Source organism: Vidua chalybeata, chromosome 7 (assembly GCF_026979565.1).
Source record: "Vidua chalybeata isolate OUT-0048 chromosome 7, bVidCha1 merged haplotype, whole genome shotgun sequence".
In the NCBI taxonomy this organism is placed as follows: domain Eukaryota; kingdom Metazoa; phylum Chordata; class Aves; order Passeriformes; family Viduidae; genus Vidua; species Vidua chalybeata.
In genome coordinates, this window is record NC_071536.1 from 10551826 (window position 1) to 10573547 (window position 21722).

Here is a 21722-nt window from a genome sequence, read left to right on the forward strand (position 1 = left end):
TTTTACATGCCTTACACCTCAGTCTGCTTTCCAATTGTCAATGTGAGCATTCCCCCAGTCCACAACAACAGTTCTGAATACCCCCATGCATTTTGGTGACGCCTTACATTGAAATCTGTTTGGGAAAAATCTGCTCTTTCCTTTTGTGAAGAAAGATAAAACACAACCTTTTACCACTCATCAGGTTCACCTCTCAATCATATTCCAATATGCCCATCTGCCCAACTACTGACAAATCCACAGGCACACTTGAAAAAGATTATCAGATTGTGGTATTTTATTACAGAAAACAAATCCAATTAAAAGACAATTAAATTTAAGCTTTGAGGAATGGAAAATCTTGAAATATTTTAAAGTGGTATTTACTTTCAAAATATCTCTAAGAGTTTTAAGAAATTCACTGCCCAAAAAGGCTCACAAGCTCTGTTATGATTAAGGGGCTTATTTTATGAGTATTACTTTCATGCTGTTAAGGCACAACTGGCACTTGCTTTAAGACAAAACTTTACACAGGTATTATTACCTCAGAGCCAGAAACAAGTGAGAGTGGAAGGCACAGAACTTTAAAAAATACCACTAACCAAACCAATTTTAAAGGCTTAAAACAATTATTAGGTAGTTTGTCTTGAAATACTAACACACTGCAGTCCATTTCTCAGAGCAGGCATGAAGCTGAGTAATTATGGGCAACACTAATTGACAGCAAGATACACTTCTACATTAGAGGGGCACAGAGAAAAGCTGTTAATTGCTGTTTCACTGGCAAAAATGGTTATTTTCAGTTTACTCAGTTTACTCTTTTAACTAGAGGCTTTGTGTTTTGGTGCTTGCTTGTGTGGGGTTTTTTAGGGAGGATTGTTTTGGGTTTTTTTTTTAAGGTAAGGAAAATCAATACAGGTAGATTATACTATTTCAGAGGTTTGATAAAAGCAAACCACCAAGTTCAAATAGTCACATCAGCACAGGAACCTCATCTTCAAATGTAATTTATGGTAAGAAGCCAAGGATCACAAGCACAAGGACTGACAATCTACCTGTTTTCTATGCCAAGTGCTGCAGAGATCCAACACTGCATAACTACACAGAATATGCATGATAATGCCCAAGTAGACCAGATCCAAAAGGTCTAGTGACCTTTTGGAACTACTAGTGATCCCAGAGGTAAAACAGGTTTCCAAATGGCCCCAACAGATGTACCATAGTCCCGAAACATCAAATTTAGCTTCTATTCAAAGTGGTGAGAATGGCAGCAAGCAACTCCAGTAAACCAGCAAGATTCTATTCTCTGCTTCCCTTCCCAATTTCTTACTAAGGGTAGTCCTAAAAGCATGCATGTGTTCAACTCCTGTTTGGCAAAGGCTATGCTTAAGTTCATTTGCAGGTTTCAGTTTGTTCACTCTAGCATCATCTTTTGACTAGAACTTGAAAAGTGCAAAAATATTTAATTATATCTTCTTAAAAAAAATAATTCATTTTATTGGTGCAACAACTCCAATTCCTCAGGAGTTAAATCCACTGCCAGCAATGGATAGAAAAGGAGGCACCAGCATGAAAGAATCAAAGTGCATTTCCAGTATGCTGATGCTGCACGAATTGGCAAGCCAGAACCTTTCTTTCACCACTGGAACAGATTATGCTTTCATTTCATGAGAAGTCTGTGTTCTACATTAGCACACGAAGTCTGTCATGAAGTCTTGGGGATACTGCAATGAGTCGTCGAAGCGGAAGCGTTTGGAGAGCGTGCTGCTGTCCTCGGGGATGTTCTCCTTGTCCTCCTTGTCGCTGCAGCTCCCGTTGCAGCTGGATTTTACACTCCGCTCTTCTGAGCACTTGGCTGTGTGTCCTGGCAGCTGAGAGGAGCAGCAAGTTTCTTCAGGGCTGCACAGGAGCGTGAGCTCCCCTTGCTGCAACCACGAATGGGACAGACAGTCCAATGCAGTGGGCCTGTCCCTTCGGCGAGAGAAAGGGGAAGGTGCTTGAGTTAGTTCCACCAATACTAAAAAATCAAAATAGCTCTGATGCTAAAAATCCTAAGTAAAATTGTCATTGAAGAGTCAATATTGGTTATGTTTTCTCCCCTTCCTCAGCTGCTACAAAACATGGTTAAGTATTGGCTACATCCATCTCAATTTAGTTGATATGGTTTACCCTAAAGCTGGTAAGCTTTCATCAGAACAAAGAACCTAGTCCCTGGGAATGTTTTCAACATGGTGCACATAAATGGGCACTTGCTTTTACTTTTAAAGTAATACATTTTATACAGACCATAAACAGTGAGGGTCATGAATATCCATTCATTATGCTTTCAAGGATAGCCACGTTAACAGGATGCCATCAACTCTGATATTTTCTAGTGTTTTACTCTTGCAATTCATCTGGCATAAACTCTATCAAAATTTGGATCCTACCCAACAAACCAGACTTAGAAAATTGCTCCTGTGGATAACATAGTACAGTGCTACTGCAAGTTTTAATTGTGTTCTGCATTGTTAACTTCCACAGAACTTGCCAGAAAACTGGCTCCAAGGCAATACAGCCCACTACTTGTCCCTAACTCCACCAGAACACAGGAATATTTTTCAGTCAGAAAAGTGTAACTTTACAGAGTTGACTCTCTGAGAACCGACTTTCCCTCTTAAAATTCAAGGAATTTTAGTCATCAAGAATTGGAACGGGAATTTAAAAAAGGCAGCTTATTGAGTATATAATGAAGACTCTTGAGATGCCCAGGAGAAAATGAGAAGTAATTGTGACAGAATATCAAATATCCCACAGGTCCACAATAAGTGTTATCAAAGCAGGTTCTTAATCATTGATTACTTTTTTCTAGGTGCTCCACAAACATGAGAGACAAGATTCCCTCATGATACTGGGGTTTTGTGAATCATTTCAGATCCTGACGAACTGTGTATGTGAGATACTAAGATAGGCTCTTTAGACATGACTATATGGAGACCTTATTGCCTCAGAGCAGCCACTTCCCAGGAATGTCCTCCTACCCAAGAGCCTCTCTCAGCCAGGCAGCATCACTCCTGGAGAGCTGGAGGCTCTCTGAAGATGACAAGGATTACTGCCACACTACAGGTGACAATATCTAGCACTGCAGTCATTAACACCTGACCAGCTCACTTCTCAAAGTTCAGCTTCTTTGCAAGGCCTTGATTGGAGTCTGAACTCCTGAAGAATGCAGAGTTAAGGGAGTGTGCCTTACAAACAAACAAGTTTTGGATTGAAAACATTTTTAGAACACTGAACAAGGCAAAAAACTGCCAAGTATAAAAATATAGTAAGAGAGGTATTTAAGTAAAAAGATAAAGGTCAATCAGGAAACAAGAAAGCACTGCAAAGAGGTTGCATTGCCTTTCCAAACTACAATAATTATAGAAAAAGGTGGCCTTTCTAGAGTATATGTTAATAAAATCTGATAAAAATCTGTCATCTGAATGAAAATATAAAGATACTCAAACAAAAAAAAAACCTCAAAGAACAAGCCTCACTAATAATAACATTATCTGTAAAAATAATAAAAATAATATCTGACGATTTTAGCCAGACATTGAATCCAAGATTCTTCTCACACATTATGGAAAAGCATAAACCTGCACTTTTAAATATTCAGTTGAAAATAACACATTGTGAAATATCCAACTGATCTCATCAGTGACATTAAGCACATAAATTAACATTCATTTTTTCTAGGTGCTCCAAAAATTTAGGATTCTTTCCTGGAGGAGTTTGCTACTTACTCTGGATTTTTTATGAGAAGTTTTTGAATGAAGTCTTTTGCAGGCTGTGAAACTGATGAAAATGTTTCTTCTGAATAATCCACATTAACTTGAGATATATTAAGGTAAGTTTCTTGAACATCAGCTCCCACAAATGGAGATTCTTGTGTCAGCAGCATGTATGAGATGACACCGATGTTCCTGAGATAAGATCACAATATATAAACCTACTAGAGAACAAACTGTATAAACCTATTAGAGAATCTGAACAATATACCCTGTATAGTTACTGTGCTGCAGATCAAACTTCCCGGCACGTCCCACTCTCCGAATTACAGCCAACATGTTACACCTCAATTTTATGTAATTCCAACGTGACTGCATATACAGACACAAGGAAAGAAACGTGTGTATGTATCTCAATGAAAGGATTTCTGAAATCTGTTTAATTTCAATAGACCTTTTACTTCCTACTGAGATTGTTAGGAAAGGAAATACCACTTTTACACAGGCCACTCTTGGGACACATGGCAATTCTGGATGATAGAGCTGCAAAAAATACAGACTTTCTAATCTGCATGCAAATAAAACCCATCTTTCACTGCAATTCTGGATAACAGAGCAAAGACTTAATCAACCTCTCTGTACATTTGACATCTGAGTTGTGTTACCATCTCTTCTAGCTGAGATTTTTCTCCCAAAACATGAACAAGAGTACCACAGATCATGCAATCGACTCTAAATCTTAAGATGGTTTCTTGATGCATAATAAAAACATTTTTGTGATCTGATAGATCAGAATTTAGTACTCATTACAGTGTGGAAACATGCAGCTGCTGGGTTTGTCATTGTGAGCACAGCATCAATAGGGGTTTTCTTATGTCTTCCCACAAAAGCAGGAAAATAATATGCGATTTAAAAACATTCATTAACAGATTTAGTTACTATTATGAATTGAGGATTTCAAAGGAGCAACTAGCAACTTTTAGCAGTGAAAATTAAGATGCTGAAGATTTTTTGTTTTGAAGGAAACATTTCAAAGCTAGTCTTTAACATAGCACATAAAATTAGACCACCACAAAATCTTGTGGGTCAGTTCAAGGTACTTGTCATTTTTTATGATTCACTCTGTAGAGACTCCTCTAAAAATAAGTAGGGAGTTTACATCGTTCTTATAATTTGTATAAAAAATTCTTTAACAACATAAAAGTGGGGAGGGAAGTGTCCTAGAGTAGCTAATACCTGAAGCATGTCACCCAGGAGTAAGTAATAACTCAAGTATGTTACGCAGCCACTGTTATTATTCCCTCAGAACAAACATCTATCCTCCACAGGCTCAGAAACCACCTGCATTCCCCACTAAGTGTGCAACAGACCCATAAATTCCTGTAAGCCCCGAGTTATATCCTGAGGGTTTCATCCCCTCCCTCTTTCAGCCAGCCCATCAACAGAAGGGGATTCTTGAAGGCCAGATGAAACTGCATCAAGCCCTTAGGTTGTTAAAGTAAACTCAGTAAAATGAAGATCAAACCTACCACATGTCTGTAGCTGTAGTAATAGGATCATAGTTCAAGATTTCTGGAGCTAAAGAGATGGGAAGAAAAACGCTTTAACAAATACCTTATTCAAATGGCCTTGAAACACAAACTACATTTCTGGCATTCTTTTGCCAGCCATTATTATGAGACTCAACATGTAGTTTCAATAATTAGGTTTATTATTTCCAAGCCACAAGGTGGCAAAAAGTTATTTCCATTTGCCTAGACACAGATGTTTACTTGGTTCACACCAAAGTGGCACTACATGGCCTGAAGTTTATCCAAGTTTCAAGATGTGTTTGAATCAGATGCATACATTTTTTCTCATACATTTTTTCACGTACATTTTTCTCCTAAGAGGTTGTGAATTATACAGCTTTATAAAGGGAATGTATAGAGCCTTTGGCACGTTAAAGCTGCAACACAAGATGATCAAGCCAATTTTAGGATCAGTGGCTGTTAGCATAGGCTAGGTAGCAAGTTATTCACTGCAGAATGAAGTGCTCTTAACACTGAGTGTTGGCAAATCATGAAGGAAACTTGCCCCTCAGAGAGGGCCAAGTGTTAACATCTTTCCCTTTCCAAGGACTATTTTAATCTCATTAAATCATCATATTGAATAACATTAAAGATGTTACATTAATTTAAAGAACAGTTCTTTGTGCATGCTAACATTGTATTTCAATTCTAATCAGAACAATTTAACAGCCTTTAACTCAGCAAATACTACAGTATGAAATTGAGAGCTGCACTTATTGATATAATTCAGGATTTTTTGGTGCAAATATTTATTGACTACTCTTAAAAAAGAGCAGCTCAGAACATGTTGCCTTCTCCTATGACATTCTTTATCAGCTTGTAATTTGTTCAGTGTGCTACATGAACTGTTCCTGTTTTCTGGAAAGCCCACATGAGATGCTGTGAAGCAGCCCTTCCATACCGAGATACTCTGTGGTTCCCATGATCTGCCGCAGTTCATTGGAATTCTCAAGCTTCCGGGACATCCCAAAATCTACAATTTTTACATCACCAAGAGGATTAATGCTGCTCAGCAAAATATTTTGAGGCTAGAATAGAAAAAAATGCATTCCTAATTAATAAAATACAGTCTGAAAAAAAAAGCCCAATGTACTAAATGGCACTTCAGCTTCTATTACAGAATACTTATTGCTAAATGTTACTTTAAAATATTTCATCTCTATCCTTTTAATCTCATTTTAATATTATTAAATCTCCTTTTTCTCATCTTTTTAATGCATTTAACAAATGGCACTGATAAACATAGTAAATTGAAGGTAAAGTGCTAAAACAAAGCCTGCTACAGCCTCACCTTTAAATCAAGATGAACAATATTGTTTTCATGCAAGCAGCAAAGTCCTTCCAGTATTTGCCTTATAAGCCTTACAATATCCCTTTCACCAATTCTGTCATCCAGATCTGGGACACACAAGTCAAATATTTCTCCTCCAGCAGCACTGAAACACATTGAAGGACATCTATGTATTAAGTTTAAATTTTGAAAAATGTTTTCAATAGCATGTATTTATCTAACAGATACCTGTAATATCAGAGAGGCTGGGAATATTTTTATTTTTACACATTTCCAGTAGAACATTTAATAAAAACACCTAGAAAAGGGGAAGAAAATGTTAAGGTGCTTTTTCTTTCCTTATAGCCTGCAACAGCAGTTGAGGCAGCAAAAAGCACTTTGACTGGTAACCTTATAATGCTCTGGTCCCCTCAAGCAAATGGGAAGATGCCTTCCAGAAGTCGAGTTCTATCATCAGTCCCTAATCAAAGAAGCCTTTCTTTTCAAGTCAAATCTAAAATGTCTTCCATGAGACCAGTTCATAAATAATTCAGAGCAGTGTAAAGCAGCATGGAAATATCTGTGTTCCTGTGGTTTATGAGTTATTCCTACACTTGGCTGCAGTGTCAGCTGTCTCCTTTCAGGCTGGGTTTGAGATCATTACTCAGCCTGCTCTGAGTGCCTCTCAAGGATGAAGGGTTTCCTCAAAACTACAGATCACTGAGCCTAAACTTCATTGCTAAGTTTACTAAACTCTCTAAAATGAGAGTCTAGTAAAAAGTCAGATAATGGACAAAATGAATGAACACAGCCACAGACCTGCTGAGGTTACATGAGGTGTCAGTAATGCCTCTGCCTTAGGTGCCTTTATGGCAATATGGACATGAGGGGAAGGGCAGAGGATGCCACAAATTTCAACTCTCACAAGGTTTTCAGCACTGGCTCCCACAGTATTCCTGTACTCAAGTTACATTATGGTCTGGATGGGTGGGCACCCACATGGGTAAAGAGCTGAAGGCACTGCAGGAAAGGATTTGCAAAAAAGCCTTAGACTAAATGATATGTTAAGGGTCATTTAGTTTCGGGAAAAAAAAAAAAACAAACAAAAAGCTTTTTAAGATAGAATCTCGCTAAATTTCTTCAAATTTTCCAAAGAATGAGTACAGAGACCACCCCTAACAGTATTTCAAATATTTTGTACATGAAACTTAAATCTTAGAAAGAATTAATTTCACAGGCTGGATTTTTGTTCCTTACACTCCACACAAATATTTACACATACAATAAATATGACAGATAATGCAAATTCAATTCCCAAATCAAACTTATTTTTCAGACCTAATAAGACGCTCTGGGGACATCTGTAAAAAATATGGGAATTTTTTAGGAAACAGTTCCAAAAGTCAATTTTAAAACAACAAAACCACTAAATTTAGGAGCTCAAAACAAACAAAGTAACTGTAAGTCTCCAGTTACTAAAAAATGTCAAGTGCTAACTTGAAGTTCACAGGCATGGAAGTGCTCAACCTCTTTGAAATCTGTGTACTTGGAATCAGTGACAGTTTTTTTTTTGTGTGTGATTTAAGTTGCATCAAAGCACTCAGGACCTTCTATGGTATTCCAAGAACATTATTTCCAGTCAGTCTGCCTGAAACATCCTTAAAGGAAAAATATGAAGTATATTACAATGAAAGATTAGCATAATATATACAGGGTACTGCTGCAATTCTCCTGGGCATTCAGGCAATTCATGCAAAAAATAAGATATTGAAAGATTTTTTCCTACAAACACGGAACATGTGATGAAGGCATACTTACTATTCCAACACTAAGATGATTTCATTTGCTGTTTCATAGACTTCATGCAGATTAACTATGCGAGGATTGGATTTCATTAATTCAAGGACAGCAATTTCATGCACAATCTCTGCTTTGCAGTCTTGACCTCTTCTCCTTTTCTTTAAAAATTTAGCTGCAAACTCTTGGCCCGTGGATTTAGCTACACATTTTCTAACCACAGCACATCTTCCTCTATGAAATAAAAGGGAAAACATTGAGATGCAGGAAATCAAAAGTGCAACATTAGAAATAAAAAGACATAATTGGAAACAAACAAACAAATGTATTGGGAAATGCCATGCTTGGCCTGCTCTTACACTGTTTCCTGAACATTCACTTGCAGGCATTGTGGAAGGATACTAAGCTAGATGAAGCTCTGGTGAGACCCAGGAAAATTCCCTTTATACAGCCTAGCTAAACATTAAAACAGAGGATCAGGTTACAGGGACATTCTCACTGTAATAATTTGGCTGGAAAGTACTTCTGGAGGTCCCCAAAAACCTCCAGCTTAAAGCAAGGCTGGCCATGAGGTCCTAGAAGGCCACCCAGAGCTTTGTTCAGGTTAGCAAGATATTAAAAACCACTCAACCTCATTACAACACCTACAGGACAATAATAAACAAAGCAAACCCCTATGAAATGCAGAGAATGAACAGGAAAAATAAAGCTCATTTAAATGCATGGGTGGGGCAGGAGTGAAAAAAAAAATTTGGTCATAAAGAGAATTTCCTTCCACAAACCATGCAGTAATGCTACAAAAATCCCAGGTATCTGCAAAATGCTTCAAAATATCTTCATAGGAAAGCACCCACCACTTAGCATTCTCTTCCTCAATTACAGTTAGACAAAGTGTATTGCTTTATTTCCTAGCCAACTGTTTAGGTATGGAAACAAAAACATATTTTGGCAAAGAAATGTTTTTAGAAGAAAACCACATGCTGTAGTTAAAACACCAAGCCGATCTTTGAAAAAATTAGGAGGAAAAAAATGCAGGTTTTTTAAGCCAAGTTATAAACTCCTGAAAAAAAAAATTATAGTTACTAATATTACATTCCCAGAAATGCCTGGTTGCATATATGCAAAGTGTTTTCAAATTGTAAAGAGAAACCTTATTTACAAAAAATATATTTATTTAAAGAAACTTTATTTACAAAAAAAACAACTTGAAAGACTGCAATGAACTGTGAGTAAAGTTCCTAAAACAGTATCAAGCTATGTACAAAGTGCACAACCTACATTTATCTCTTCAAAATGAGCCTGTCCACCCGTGTTTTTTGTTACCAGAGCATACTAAGGACAAACATAATGAACAGCTCAGAATGAGCTATCTGAGCTGTGTTCTTTAAACTAAATTAGCTTCTTTAGTAGAAAATACCACATTGCCTTGCAGGCTTTGCCTTTTTTCTGGTGCAAAAATACCAGTGTTTAAAAGGAACATTTCTTTTAAAAAAAGTATTTAAAAAAATATATATATACTTCAGTATTTAATCAAAACAGGGATCAAAACAGAGCATCTCATGCAAAAAATCAATTTTCATTTGCAAATAACTGCATAAACGTGCCTAAATTATTAAATGTTTAAAGATGACTTTGAATCATACTGCTATAACTTAAAAATAAATTTAACAAAACAGGCCTTCTGTCATCATTTATTTCAACATCAATTAGCTGTAGCTTTTCTCTACCCTTTTTTGAAAGCCCTAAACTTTAGAGGTGAAAGTTATTTAGTCTGATACATGCACACTCTTCACCTTAGCAACTATTTGTAAGCCTGAAACGGCCACGTTCTTTCCCAATTGTTAACCAGCTTATTATTGCAGAGCACTTGAAGTTACTGAGCTCAATTTTATAATATACACAAGTTGAAAACACTCCCCTCTCCAGCTCACATTCTCTTTTTAGCATCACATCAACCCTGCCAGCCACCAAATTGTCTCTAAAATTAACAAAGGGGAACCAGTTCAGTTTCATGAGAACAGCACGATCTTCCCCTGTAGTTCTGGCATATCTTCCCTCTGATTCCTGTGGGTTTAACAGGGTCAGTGATACCTCCAGATCTGAGATGTAAGAATTTCCACTTGTTTATTAGTAGCGTGCCAATTAAGGCAAAAATTAAGGCAAAAAAATAAGACAAAAAGGTCTTTTAGAGCTGTGGAAATTGCTCCAGAAACACAAAAAAAGTCAGCTCGGAAGTGCTGCACTGACGCAAGCGAAGCAGTTCCCACTCCTCGCCTGCGCAACCATCCCCCTTCACAGCCCAGCTCTACAAGAAAAACTGATTTCAGGATGTTTTCATATCTCAGCTCAGAAACCACAGAAATTTAACTACTTCAAAAGAAGCCAAGCCATGCACACACCAGGGACAGAACTACTTAACCCACTAAACAGAACCTAACCTGCCAGCTTCATGAGTCAGTGTCTTAAATACCAAAGGACCCAACAGATAAGGGTGTGGGAGGAAGAAATGGGGCTTGGGAAGCTTAAGCAGAGAACAAGAGAACTATTTACTACATAATCTCAAGAGGAAAAAGAAAACTGCAAGTGAAAATTAAAGCATATTGAATACTTTAGAGAGGTTACAAGAAAAAATGGATTTTATATCACTTAAAAAGCATTTATACACATAAAACCATGAAAAAATACACATGTAGTTAGGCCAGGAGAAATCACAAATTTGTTTGTGAAACAGAATCCTGCTTCTGTTTTCTTTGCGTTTTGGCACTTACTTTGTTACGCCTGGTTTTGCATGCACAGAAAAAATTAAAAACTCTGTTCAGGAATTCACATAAAATCTACACTTCTGTTTGCTTTAGATACCATCTCACAAGTATGTAGAGTCTGAAAATCCAGCGTTGGAACAATACCTGAGTTCTAGAGGGTGCTGCATATAAACTGCTTCTGTAGAGCTTAGAATTCAAAAGCAGAGCTGACAAAAGTTAAGAAAAGAAGAAAGTTATGGGCTGCAATGTGCACTTCTATAAAAGTGTACCAGATAAAAAGCACATGCTAGAAAAATAGAAAAAAAACCCAAGAGAACAATGAAGGCTGAAGAGCTCACAAACCACTTGCAGAAAAGCATCTCTGCTGACAGAAGGAGCTGCAGGTGCAAAGGATCCTTATGCAGCACAGCAGGCACAGCTGTGAGACTGACCCAGCACCCTCCTGTTCAGGGAGCTCAGACACACATCACAGCGTCATGTTTGCATGGCTTTACACCCAATCCACTGAGTATTTTCCAGGTATGAATTAACCCAGTGATTTCAAAACACACATTCACTTGTATGTCTGAAACAGTGTCATAAATGCCAAGGGTTTGGGTGCTTTGTTATTTTATTTCCTATTTTACTGTTGCAAACAAGAGCAAGGGAAGCAGGCTGCCAAACTGCTCTGAAACAGCAACTTGTTTGAAGCTCAGTCTAACTGCTTGAGGCTGGGAAGGGGAGAGAAAAGGTCTTTGTTTTTTGAATTTCAGAAAACTCTCCCAAACACCTGGAACAACCAACTCAAAATCCTAATTCTTTTTCTTACAGTATCACCCTATGTCATCTCTTGTTTAGGCCATGCCCCTGGAATCTGTGTGGCAGGGAAAGGAAGATAATCCCAAATCTACATGCCTATGAAAACCCTCCAGATCTCTCTGACGTGGAATAGGCTGGCAGCTTATGCTTCCCTGTCCCTAAAGAACCCACTGTGATGCAAAGGAGGGGGCAGGGAAGGAGAGGGGCATACTTCATTCTCCATCTGCTACCATAAAGGTTTGCTTCATTGTACAGAGAATTTTCTTGCAGCAGAAATTCCTCTTGCTCAAATAAAATAAATAGGAATAATCTTACCTTCCTAGCTCTTTTGATTCAAGCATATAAAAATTGTAGAAGTTTTCTGCCTTGATTGGTGTGTGCAGAGATGTGGCCAACAAGCCAGAAAGGCTTTTATTCTCCAGCTTTCTCCTCGACATTGTCAGGAGCAGGCCTCTCTCTAATACCAGCCACCTGCTGAAGCAAAACAATTAAGAGTTTTGGAAATTCCATAGTTACAGCACAGGAAAGTATACAAATATTGTGAGTTTAGGGCTATAAAAGTAAAATAGCCAGAACTTTGTTCAGTAGCAGCCTGAAAACAACACATTTAATCACTGTAAAAATAAAACCTGAAAGGAATACTAATCAAGACATGATAATTTAATAATGTAAACACTCAAGATAAGTTGGAGGGTTTTTTTTCTCCCAGGAGCATATCCAGAAGATACTAGGGATAAGCTTTAGATCTAATAAAAATGCTAATAGCTACTTAAGTATTAATGAGATGCACCTTTTCTTAATCATTCTGAAACTCTTCCCTGGATTCTGGGTAAGTTCCACACTTCCTTTAAGTTTACACTTTTAACAGATATTTGTGGGGGAATTTACCAAAACTCCTTCCTGTTTGTTAACTGCAACACAGCAGGAATAGGTAACAACAGAACAAGGTGGAGCTCTTTTCCCAGTGGGAATATTCACATTTGTTATTAGGCTCACTCATAGCTCCTCCAAGTTTCCTTTTTAAGGCCAAGTTAATTGTCAGAGAGAAGCATGAATGGACAACGTCCTCTTTGCAAGTTCAGATCATTTAGAATCAAATGATGTAGTAATCCTGATTAAATTACCTTAATAAACCAGTAGAACAGTACATTATGAAGATGCACCCACCCACATCATTTCTACTACAGTGAAAAAAAAAAAAAAACCAACAAAACCAAACCAAATAAAAATACTGGGGTTTGGTATTCACATTTATAGGCCTGAAGCATCTCTTCAGGTGAAATGCAAAAGCAAAGCAGAAAAAGGTTACTGAAGGATACCAGAAGTAGTAATTGATGGCTTCTTTAAGTCAAAGAGCAGGTTTACCTTTATTAGTGAAAGAAAAAAAATAAGGCAAATTGCAATTCAGAGACAGTTAGCAAACTCACAAAAATACACTTGCAGTTTAAATGAGAGAAATGCACTGTCACACACTTCTGGGGGAGCACTCGAACTAGTTATGATCCAAATGTAACCCAGTACAATCCAGCATTGTTCACATTCCCATGTGGGATGGAACATGGATATTCATATCAGAACTATTTTAGATTCAAATCATTGTACATAATTTAACAGGAAAAAAGACCCAAATGACACAGTTTAAAAATATCTTCAAAGTATCATCTGATATGCAGGAAATAGCTTCTTTAAGAAATTATGTAAAGATCACAATACAATCTAATACACAAGACTTTGACTCACTCTGTAACAAGCAAGCATTCCTTCTCCCCCCATTATATGACAGTTTACCATTTAAGAGGATGATTTTGATGTCTGAAATTTTACATGACTGTGTAATTTTAGGGCTGTGCTCACTCGATAACTTTAACTCCTAAACTGTATCTTCCTGCTGTACTTCAGCAGAAAACCATTTGTGTTCAATAACTGGCCTCACTGATTGAGTGATATCAAATTTATTACCATTATCGAGCTTATTACGTAAGCTTTCATTTTCCATGATCATTCGTATAGAAGGAGAACTTCTGCCTCACGTTGCCTTGACATTGTTTCTCTGGTAAGACACCACATCTCCTTTTTTTAGCCCAGTATCATCAAGAACAGAGAAGAACACATACCCATAGCAGGCAGAAACCCAACAAGAAACACGTAATCTACTCAGGAGAATGAGATTCAACTAGCTATGGGGGAAGAAAAGGCTTCCCACTAACTAGGGAAGTTTAACCGGGAAAAAAGTCAGCTCCTTTAGCCTTTTCTAAAGACGTCGAGTCCCTGGTCCGGGCCAGGAAGATGTTTGGCAGCGAAAGACCACGGAGGGCGGCAGCGGCCGGGTGGGACCCGGCCCGGCCCCCGCGGGACAGCCCCGACTCCCCTCACAGGCACCCCCGCGCTGCCACCGGCACGACCCGGCACCGGGCGGGAAGGCAGCGCGGGGCTTCCACCGCGCCCAGCCAGCAGAACAGCACAGCAGCCCCCCGGCCGGGCACAGTGCCCGCTCCCCCCCGGCCGGGCACACTCACCGCTGGCCGCCGCCCGCCGTCCCTCACGGCCCCGCTGCCGCTCTCTCGCCGTCTCTCGGCGTTTGAAAGGCGCAACCCGGGGGGAGCGGCTGTCCCAGCGGCGCGAGTGCCAGGCCCCGCCCACCCGGCACAACAACCAATCCGCGGCCAGCCCCGGCGCCCAGAAGCCCGGCGATTGGCGGGAGCGCCCTCCGCGCGGGCAGCGCCCCCTGCCGGCTGCCCGGCCCCCACAGCAGGTGCCGCCCGCCCGCGCCGCGGGCCCGGCCCGGCCGTGAGGGAGCTGGGCGTGCGGGGGTGCCGGGGCTCGGGGCGCTCCTGTCCGCACCTCGTGGGGTGCGCCGCTTCGGGCCACAAGGCACCGATGGCGCGTCCCGGTCCCGCTGCTGTGGCAGCGAAGGCTCCTCGGTGCGTCCGCTGCGTCCCCGAGCGCTGGAGCAGCGGGGAACGGCCGAGGCAGCGGGGCAGGTGCGCGGGCAGGTCCCGGTGCAGGACGCGTCCCGTGCATCCCCCCGCGGTGGGGAGCCGGGGACCTGAGCCGCGCCTGCGGCGCTTCCGCTCCGTCCTGGTGCGGGACGTGGCGGGGAAAAGCCGCAGCGGCGGGGACAGAGCCACGGGGACAGAGCCGCGGGGACAGAGCCACGGGGACAGAGCCACGGGGACAGAGGCGCCGTGCGGGCCCCGCCGCCGCTGCCGCCGTGCGAGTGACGCGGCCGCGAAGGCTCAGCGACCACAGCAGCGAGCAGCGGCCCAGTCCAGTTAAAAAGCGAGCCAGAAAGCAGTTCTCAGCCACAGCTGCCGCCAACAGAGCGCTTTCAGTGCTTCTGTGTAAGACACGGCTCGCACGGAGCGCGTTTGACAATCTCTTAGTCACGCATGCAAGTGGACACAGGGTCTTCAGAGCCTCGTGAGAAGCCCACCAAAAAAAATAGTTAAAAGACCAACCTGTGGTTTCAAAGGCTCTTTCCAAGGACTCAAAGTAGCCTAAAGCATGGTTCAGAAATAAGTTGAAGTTAGAAAGAGTTCTAAAATAGTTGCAATTTGTTTGTCAAATTGATTTCCTCTGAAGCAATCCAACAAGTTAGAAATTTGCAAACATCCGTTCTGTAATACATTTGTCACGAAGGCAGTAATAGTAATGCAGCATAAGAGTTTTAGAGCTGTGTATTTAATTTCAGCAGTGCACCATTAGAGTTACTGGGTTAATTCTGTTTGTGCCATGGCACTGCCAGTGAAATGGGTAATTGCTGTGTTTATTACAGTGCCTAAGTCATGCAGTCACAGCAAGGCTTGCATTAAGATGAAAGTAACATAAATGAAGATAAGAAAGCAGAAAGCATTCTTGAAGAGTCTAGAATATGTCACACCATGTAGCTGGCACCCTGACATACCTGCTGAAAACATGTAACTCCTGCTTGCTTGAAATGCCATCTGGCTTTTTAGCACTTTGAGCTGTGGATATTTTTGACAAAAGCAGTCCAAAATCTTTACTCTCTCCCACAGAGTTCCACCATCTCTGCAGGGTTCCAGATCGTACACTTTCTTGATTATAACATGATTTCAAATACATCTGTCAAATAAAAATACAACATGTGGACAGGATAGGTTTTGTTGAGAAGTGCTCTTTGTGCAGTATGAAAAGCAGGCAGCATTCCAAACATACCAAATGAGCCACAGAGTAAATTTAAATGATGCCCACAATTAAGATGTTTTAGGTTATTATAGCACGTGGTGCCAAGAAGTAAATGACAGTGCTTATGTTTGTCTCCTTAGTTGATTTTTTTGTCTTTACTGATGCTCTTCAGTATTTGCTCTACTCTCCCTTTAAGTTTTGGAAAACAATTAAATACCAAAAAATGCTTCATGACATGCATGTTATTGTACTCTTGGTTATCTGTTTCTATAATGCCATGGAAACATGAATGGCACTTAGAGAAGGGTATAATTGACAGGACTCCACCCTGAGGACTTTGGAATTTTACTTAGATACACCATAACTGAGACAGACAAACAAAGGTGGAGGAGGGGAATAGGTAGGCTGAAGGTCACAACAGTACAGGATCACAAACTATTATTATTCCTAATGTATACACCTGGTCTTAAGGATAATTAAAAAATAGCAATTAAAGGTGTTTGCTACATAACTCCCATTCTTAGTTACTTCTTCTCTGGCTTACCTTGATTATTGATCCATTACAAAGCTGGCTCTTTTCAGCCTTTAGAGGCTTTCATGAAAGAACTATTTCCACTTGATCAGCAGCCATTTAGCACAGCTGTGATGCACAGCCCCCGGTGATCAGAGGCACAGGTGTTCTAAGGAGCCAGCCTTGTGGAAAAGCTCAGCTCCCTCAAGGAATGCTGGTTTCAGCTCAGGTCTGTCCCGGGCTGGTGATGTTTGAAGAGATGGCAGCCTACCCTTCTCAGCAGGGAACTGTCACTGACAGTGGGGACAAGCACACAACATTAAGAGCTTCACAGCTGGAAGCTCAAAGCGTCTGAGCCTTCTCCAATTAGTTTTTATTTAATATAGGTAATTTTTAAAAAATCTGATTCCCCCCATACTAGAATCTCTGCACCACCTTCTCACACAAGGCATTCCTCAATGTAGTGGGAAGTCTCTGGATTCCACCAGGCACTGCTTCCCACAGCTGCCTCAGTGTCACCCAGCACGAGCTCCAGGCCAACTCCAGTGTTTACACTGAGGGAAAGTGAGTGATTGTGCACTACGTGGCATCAGTAATCAGTGACCTGGATGAAAATATCTTCTAAGTCTGACATCAGGAATGACAGAGAACAGATTCTGAAAGGGCTCCAGTCCCAAAGCCTTGCCTCTTCCCACAGCAGCTCTCCTTCAATGACTCAGGTTAGCTTGCACCACATCTCGAGTAGCAGCAAGAGAATGCAAAATCACCTTCTAGAAAAAGGTTTTTAAAAGTGGAAATATCATTTCACTATCAGATTCTCCAAACAGTTTGTGTAGCACGCAGGAGAAGTGACAAGTTGCCATTTAACCATTCTCCTCAGGCTGTGCTGTGGTGGGGAGAACCCTTGCCTAAGAGCTGATTAAAGACCAGTTTCTTTCATTCTAACCACTACCATCTCTTAGAAAAGAAGAAGGAAATATTTGGTGGGGGCCACTGACTTTTATAAAAGACAACAGAATTTAACTCCCCCTGTGAAAAAGAGAGCTTTCCTGTGTTACAGCCACTGCTGGGAAGTATGTCGCTGCCAGCTCTGATGCTCCATTCAAAAGCAGAGGCTCTTCCACGAGGCCCAGGTCTCTCCAATGTGTTTGCTGTGATGTGTTTGTGTGTTTGTTTGTCATAAGGTGGTTTTTTTTTTTTCATATGTAGCTTATTCAAATTACGTTGCATATGGCTGCAGAATCCTTAATTTCCCCACTTCCAAAATCATGATTTGTAATATGCCTGACTCCACAGGCCACCAGAAACCACTGAGCAAAGTAGGTATCAGAAAAAGTATCTTGTAGTTTCTCTAAAAGTTTTTAAATGCTGCAAAAGACAGAATGATCTAAAGGTACTCACTTCAAAAAGGATGTTACGATATGTTCAGAGGCACAATAAAAGAGATGTTTTACAAAGTGAATTTTGTAAGAAGATTTATTTTACTTAAGTGATTTCATGATGAGACATGGTCTTAAACAAAATAGAGATCAGTATGAAAATAAAATTATACACAGAAAATTCTTTTCCCCAAATGCTTTTGAGTAACAGGGAATACAACACAACAGTCCTGTATTCAAATTATGTAAATCTGTGAGCAGTCAAATATTACAGTACATTCCTCGAAGCCAGGCACAATGACACACATTGTGTGCCCCTGTAACACACTCAACACATTTTCTATCTGTTCTCTCTGCCTGGAAGAAAAAAATCCTGAAATGTAATGCAATGTAAAGAGGGAAAAGGAGGGAAACCATGTTAATGCTTGAAGCAGGTATTCCCCATTTAGTGTTTTGTGAAAGTCATGTACCAAATTCAGATGAAACTTAAAACTGGCTTGTAGAAAGATAGAAAAACTTGGAATTGTATTTGATATACAGTCTTGTGAACACTTAACTGAAAAGTATGGAAAGGATTAAAAAATACACCGTGTTCTACTTAAAGCTTAGAAATAAATATGCACTCTGTATTCTTAGTGCCTGAAATTCTTTAAAAACAAAGAACTTGGTATAAAATTATATCAAGTAATTGTCAAAAATGAGGAAGATGCACCTATAATCCTGTTAAGATTCTGGATGCCTGCATCCCCACTACAAAACTTGTAAAACTCTACACACTTTCAAACATGCTGAATAACCCAAACTGTAACCTAGCAAGGGCAGGAACATCAACTGACTTGGGGGTAGCAGTATTCCACACCACATCCCTCATTACCTTCTTTTCCTCTAAAGATCTCCCTTTCCCATACCGTACCAGCCCTTACAAGTACAAATGTTCAGTCAATTATTCAAAAAGCAGCCTTGCTGATCAGCATTCATGGATGCCCTCAAGGCTACATCATTCCCAGAAAAAACAGCGTGCAAAGAAAAAGCATCCTCCAAATGTGATTTATGTATTTAATATTATCATAATTCTCCTCCTCCCTGCAATGCTGATAATAAACAGCAGTCTCCTGAGTGTTGCGGACTCATTGCAGAAAAATGTCCTACTGCATGGAACTATTGAACCAGTATGGTTCAACACGGGAGCTGTCTTCTCATTTAGGACTTCAAGTTTATATAAAACTCCTACCATCTCAGTAACCATGTTGCAGAAGAAAACTCACAAGGAATTATTTTTACTCTCATATTGAATCATTCAATAGTCTTGTCTCAGGTAAAAAAAAAACACGTCAATTTTTAGGTACAGAAACCCATCATGAAAGCCTCCCACCCTCTTACACAGTATTTTTTTTTTATAATATCATTAGAGTGTGAATGGAATCAAGACTTGCATCTGCTTGGCTAAAGCTACCTAGGGTAATTAGAATGTTCTCAATTACCTAAGTAAGCTTTGAAAATGGACATGCATGTGGATATTTGCATTATCGTTCTTACACAACCATAATGCAAATATCAAGTATCTTAAAAAAACCCAAAATCTGCATTTTGACACATCTAAACATTAGGGATTTGGCCCATCACATTGAAAAGGAAAGTCACCATTGGTTGTGATGATTTAAGCTTTTATCAGAAGTGGTATCCCTTGCCAAATGCAGATAATAATAAATGGTCATTACTTGTACAAATAAAAAACCACTTCCAGACACCACCCTTATTTAAAAGCCTTTGTTTTCCTGAAAATGGCCCAAATAAAAAAACAATCCAGTCTCATTAAAACAAAACAAAAAAGCCAAACCACGTAGAAGTAAGTTTTCTGATTGTGTACTTAGATTTTCAAAAGCTAATAATCAGTTAAAGCATGCCCTGCAGTTGCAGTAACACCAATGTATTTCAGGATGAACAGTCATTTTTTTCCTAGGTGCATTATCATAGCCTAATTTTCAAGCAGGAAGTATCCTGTTTTATATCCCAGGGCTCATCACAGCTCACTGTCCTGCTCCCTACTCTCGAAGTGCAGTCCTTTTTCTGTGCCTGCTCTCAGACTTGTCCTCACTCCAGCACTCCTCCATGGCTGTATCTTGTGTGCTGCATGGAACTGCCCTGTCTTATCATAACAGCACCTACAATTACATTCCTTCTTGGAATTATTTATGAGGCTTCCAAGTTTTATTTCCTTATTCATACAGTAATCTACTTTAAAATTAGTGAGCTCCAATGTCTGACTGCTGTCAGCATGGCAATCAAATATGATGTCTCAGCAAAATCCTCTTTTATTGGCCTTATACTGCTGGATGGGCATTTCTAACTAAGAAAAGTGTAATCCTCCTTTAAAAGGAAAGATGTTGAGTAATCAGTGGAGTGTGTCACGAGCTGCTTGTATTGCAAGTAGCAGGCATCACAGATAGAACGAGCTTTTGGGAAGAACCCAGCTCAAGGGCTGCATGAGAAAGCCTCCAGCTGTGGAAGGCACAGTGCTCAATACAGGAACAGATCTCCTGCTGCTGTGATTTCTGGATCAGCATCACCTGCCTCACTGCAAAGGCTCTGCACCCACCTGGCCAACAGCCTGGGGCAGCCCATGGGGCCCACAAATTCTGGCAATATAAAACACTGCAAGCAAAATCCCCAGCCTCATTAATTTTACAAAACCAAAAGACATTTTAGCCTTGGATATCTAATCAATTATTTTCAAAACCACTTTTATAACTATTTTTATTGAACAGCTCAGTCTTGATGTCAAAGTAACAGTCATCTTGTCGACTCTGGATTGAGGGAGCTGCTTTTGAAAGCAAACCCAAACCCAGAGTCTTACTGTGATACAACAGCTACAGTCAGTGTAGGTGGTCAGCAATTGTCTCTGGGTGATTGTAGGATTATGTGCAATCAAAAGGGGCAGGATGGATGGCTTTGGAAGGCAGCCCAGAATAAGGCAGACCAGACTCCTGTGGAGTTCTGTAGGTCTATACATTTAAAAGCTAATTGATGTCAGCACAAAAGGATGTTAAATTAGTTGAACAATATACCTCCTGAGTGCTTAACAAAAGCCTCGAAGTAGGCAAGGCTTTTTCTAACACGGCTGAATGAGAAGCTTCTCAAAGTTCTGAAAACAATAAACAACTGAAACCCAAAAGATAAAGTTTCATTATTCAGGAGTTTTTTAACGGGTGAAAGGATTGAGAGCAGCATAGTTCGGCTCCCTTTAACATCATAGCTTTGAGAATTTGTCAGAATACATCTCTAGTTAAAATTTTAGTGTAATTATTCTGCAATGTAATCTGAAAGGAAACAAGTTCAAATTTTGAAATAGAGACTTAGAAAGGGGCTAATCAATGAGTGTAGCAATTATTTCACACAGTCCTCAGGAGGTATTTTTAAATGCATTTCGAATACATACAGACATTTCAATGGATCGTAACCATTCCAGGAGTCCTTGACTGTCATCCTTTTACCAAAAATCAGGAGGAACCTTTCTAAACAGTGGCCAGAAGGTCAGTCATACAAAACAGAATTATCAAATAATCATGATTTTACCTTAAAATACCTACAGTGTAATATGTCTCTGAGCAAAGCCTATGAAGTAAAGTCCTAAAGGAAAATATTTAGTAAAAATACTAAAAATGTTTAAGTAAAAACATTTCATAGCAATGAACATCCCAAACAGTAGAAGCCTAGTGCCAAAATTAGTCAGTCTAAAGCTGAACAGAAGCACTATTAA

The 21722-nt window shown here is 39.9% G+C and overlaps 1 protein-coding gene across 3 annotated transcripts; it reads right to left on the bottom strand.

Moving 5' to 3' along the window:
* Positions 1-254: 254 nt before the first annotated feature.
* STK17B (serine/threonine kinase 17b) lies at positions 255-14496 on the bottom strand. 3 transcript variants are annotated; one of them, XM_053947326.1, is made up of 8 exons: positions 14446-14496; positions 12245-12400; positions 8391-8603; positions 6594-6738; positions 6204-6330; positions 5261-5309; positions 3747-3926; positions 255-1950 (listed from the first exon to the last, which is right to left on the bottom strand). In XM_053947326.1, exons 2-8 carry the CDS (start codon positions 12364-12366, stop codon positions 1668-1670), a joined length of 1119 nt encoding a protein of 372 aa, XP_053803301.1. In that variant the 5' UTR covers positions 12367-12400; positions 14446-14496; the 3' UTR covers positions 255-1667. The 3 variants fall into 3 exon arrangements, with proteins under 3 accessions (XP_053803301.1, XP_053803300.1, XP_053803302.1); XM_053947325.1 differs by having other exon boundaries at positions 12245-12403; positions 14446-14488; XM_053947327.1 differs by lacking the exon at positions 14446-14496 and adding an exon at positions 11276-11337 and having other exon boundaries at positions 12245-12325.
* Between the last annotated feature and the right edge of the window lie 7226 nt (positions 14497-21722).

Excerpts from the sequence above, each read along its gene's own strand:
- STK17B (XM_053947326.1), bottom strand. The coding sequence starts at position 12,366 with ATGTCGAGGAGAAAGCTGGAGAATAAAAGCCTTTCTGGCTTGTTGGCC. Across the intron at positions 8,604-12,244 it reads GAATCAAAAGAGCTAGGAAG|AGGAAGATGTGCTGTGGTTA; the intron begins GTAAGATTATTC and ends TTTATTTCATAG. Across the intron at positions 5,310-6,203 it reads GGGAACCACAGAGTATCTCG|CTCCAGAAATCTTGAACTAT; the intron begins GTATGGAAGGGC and ends CCATCTCTTTAG.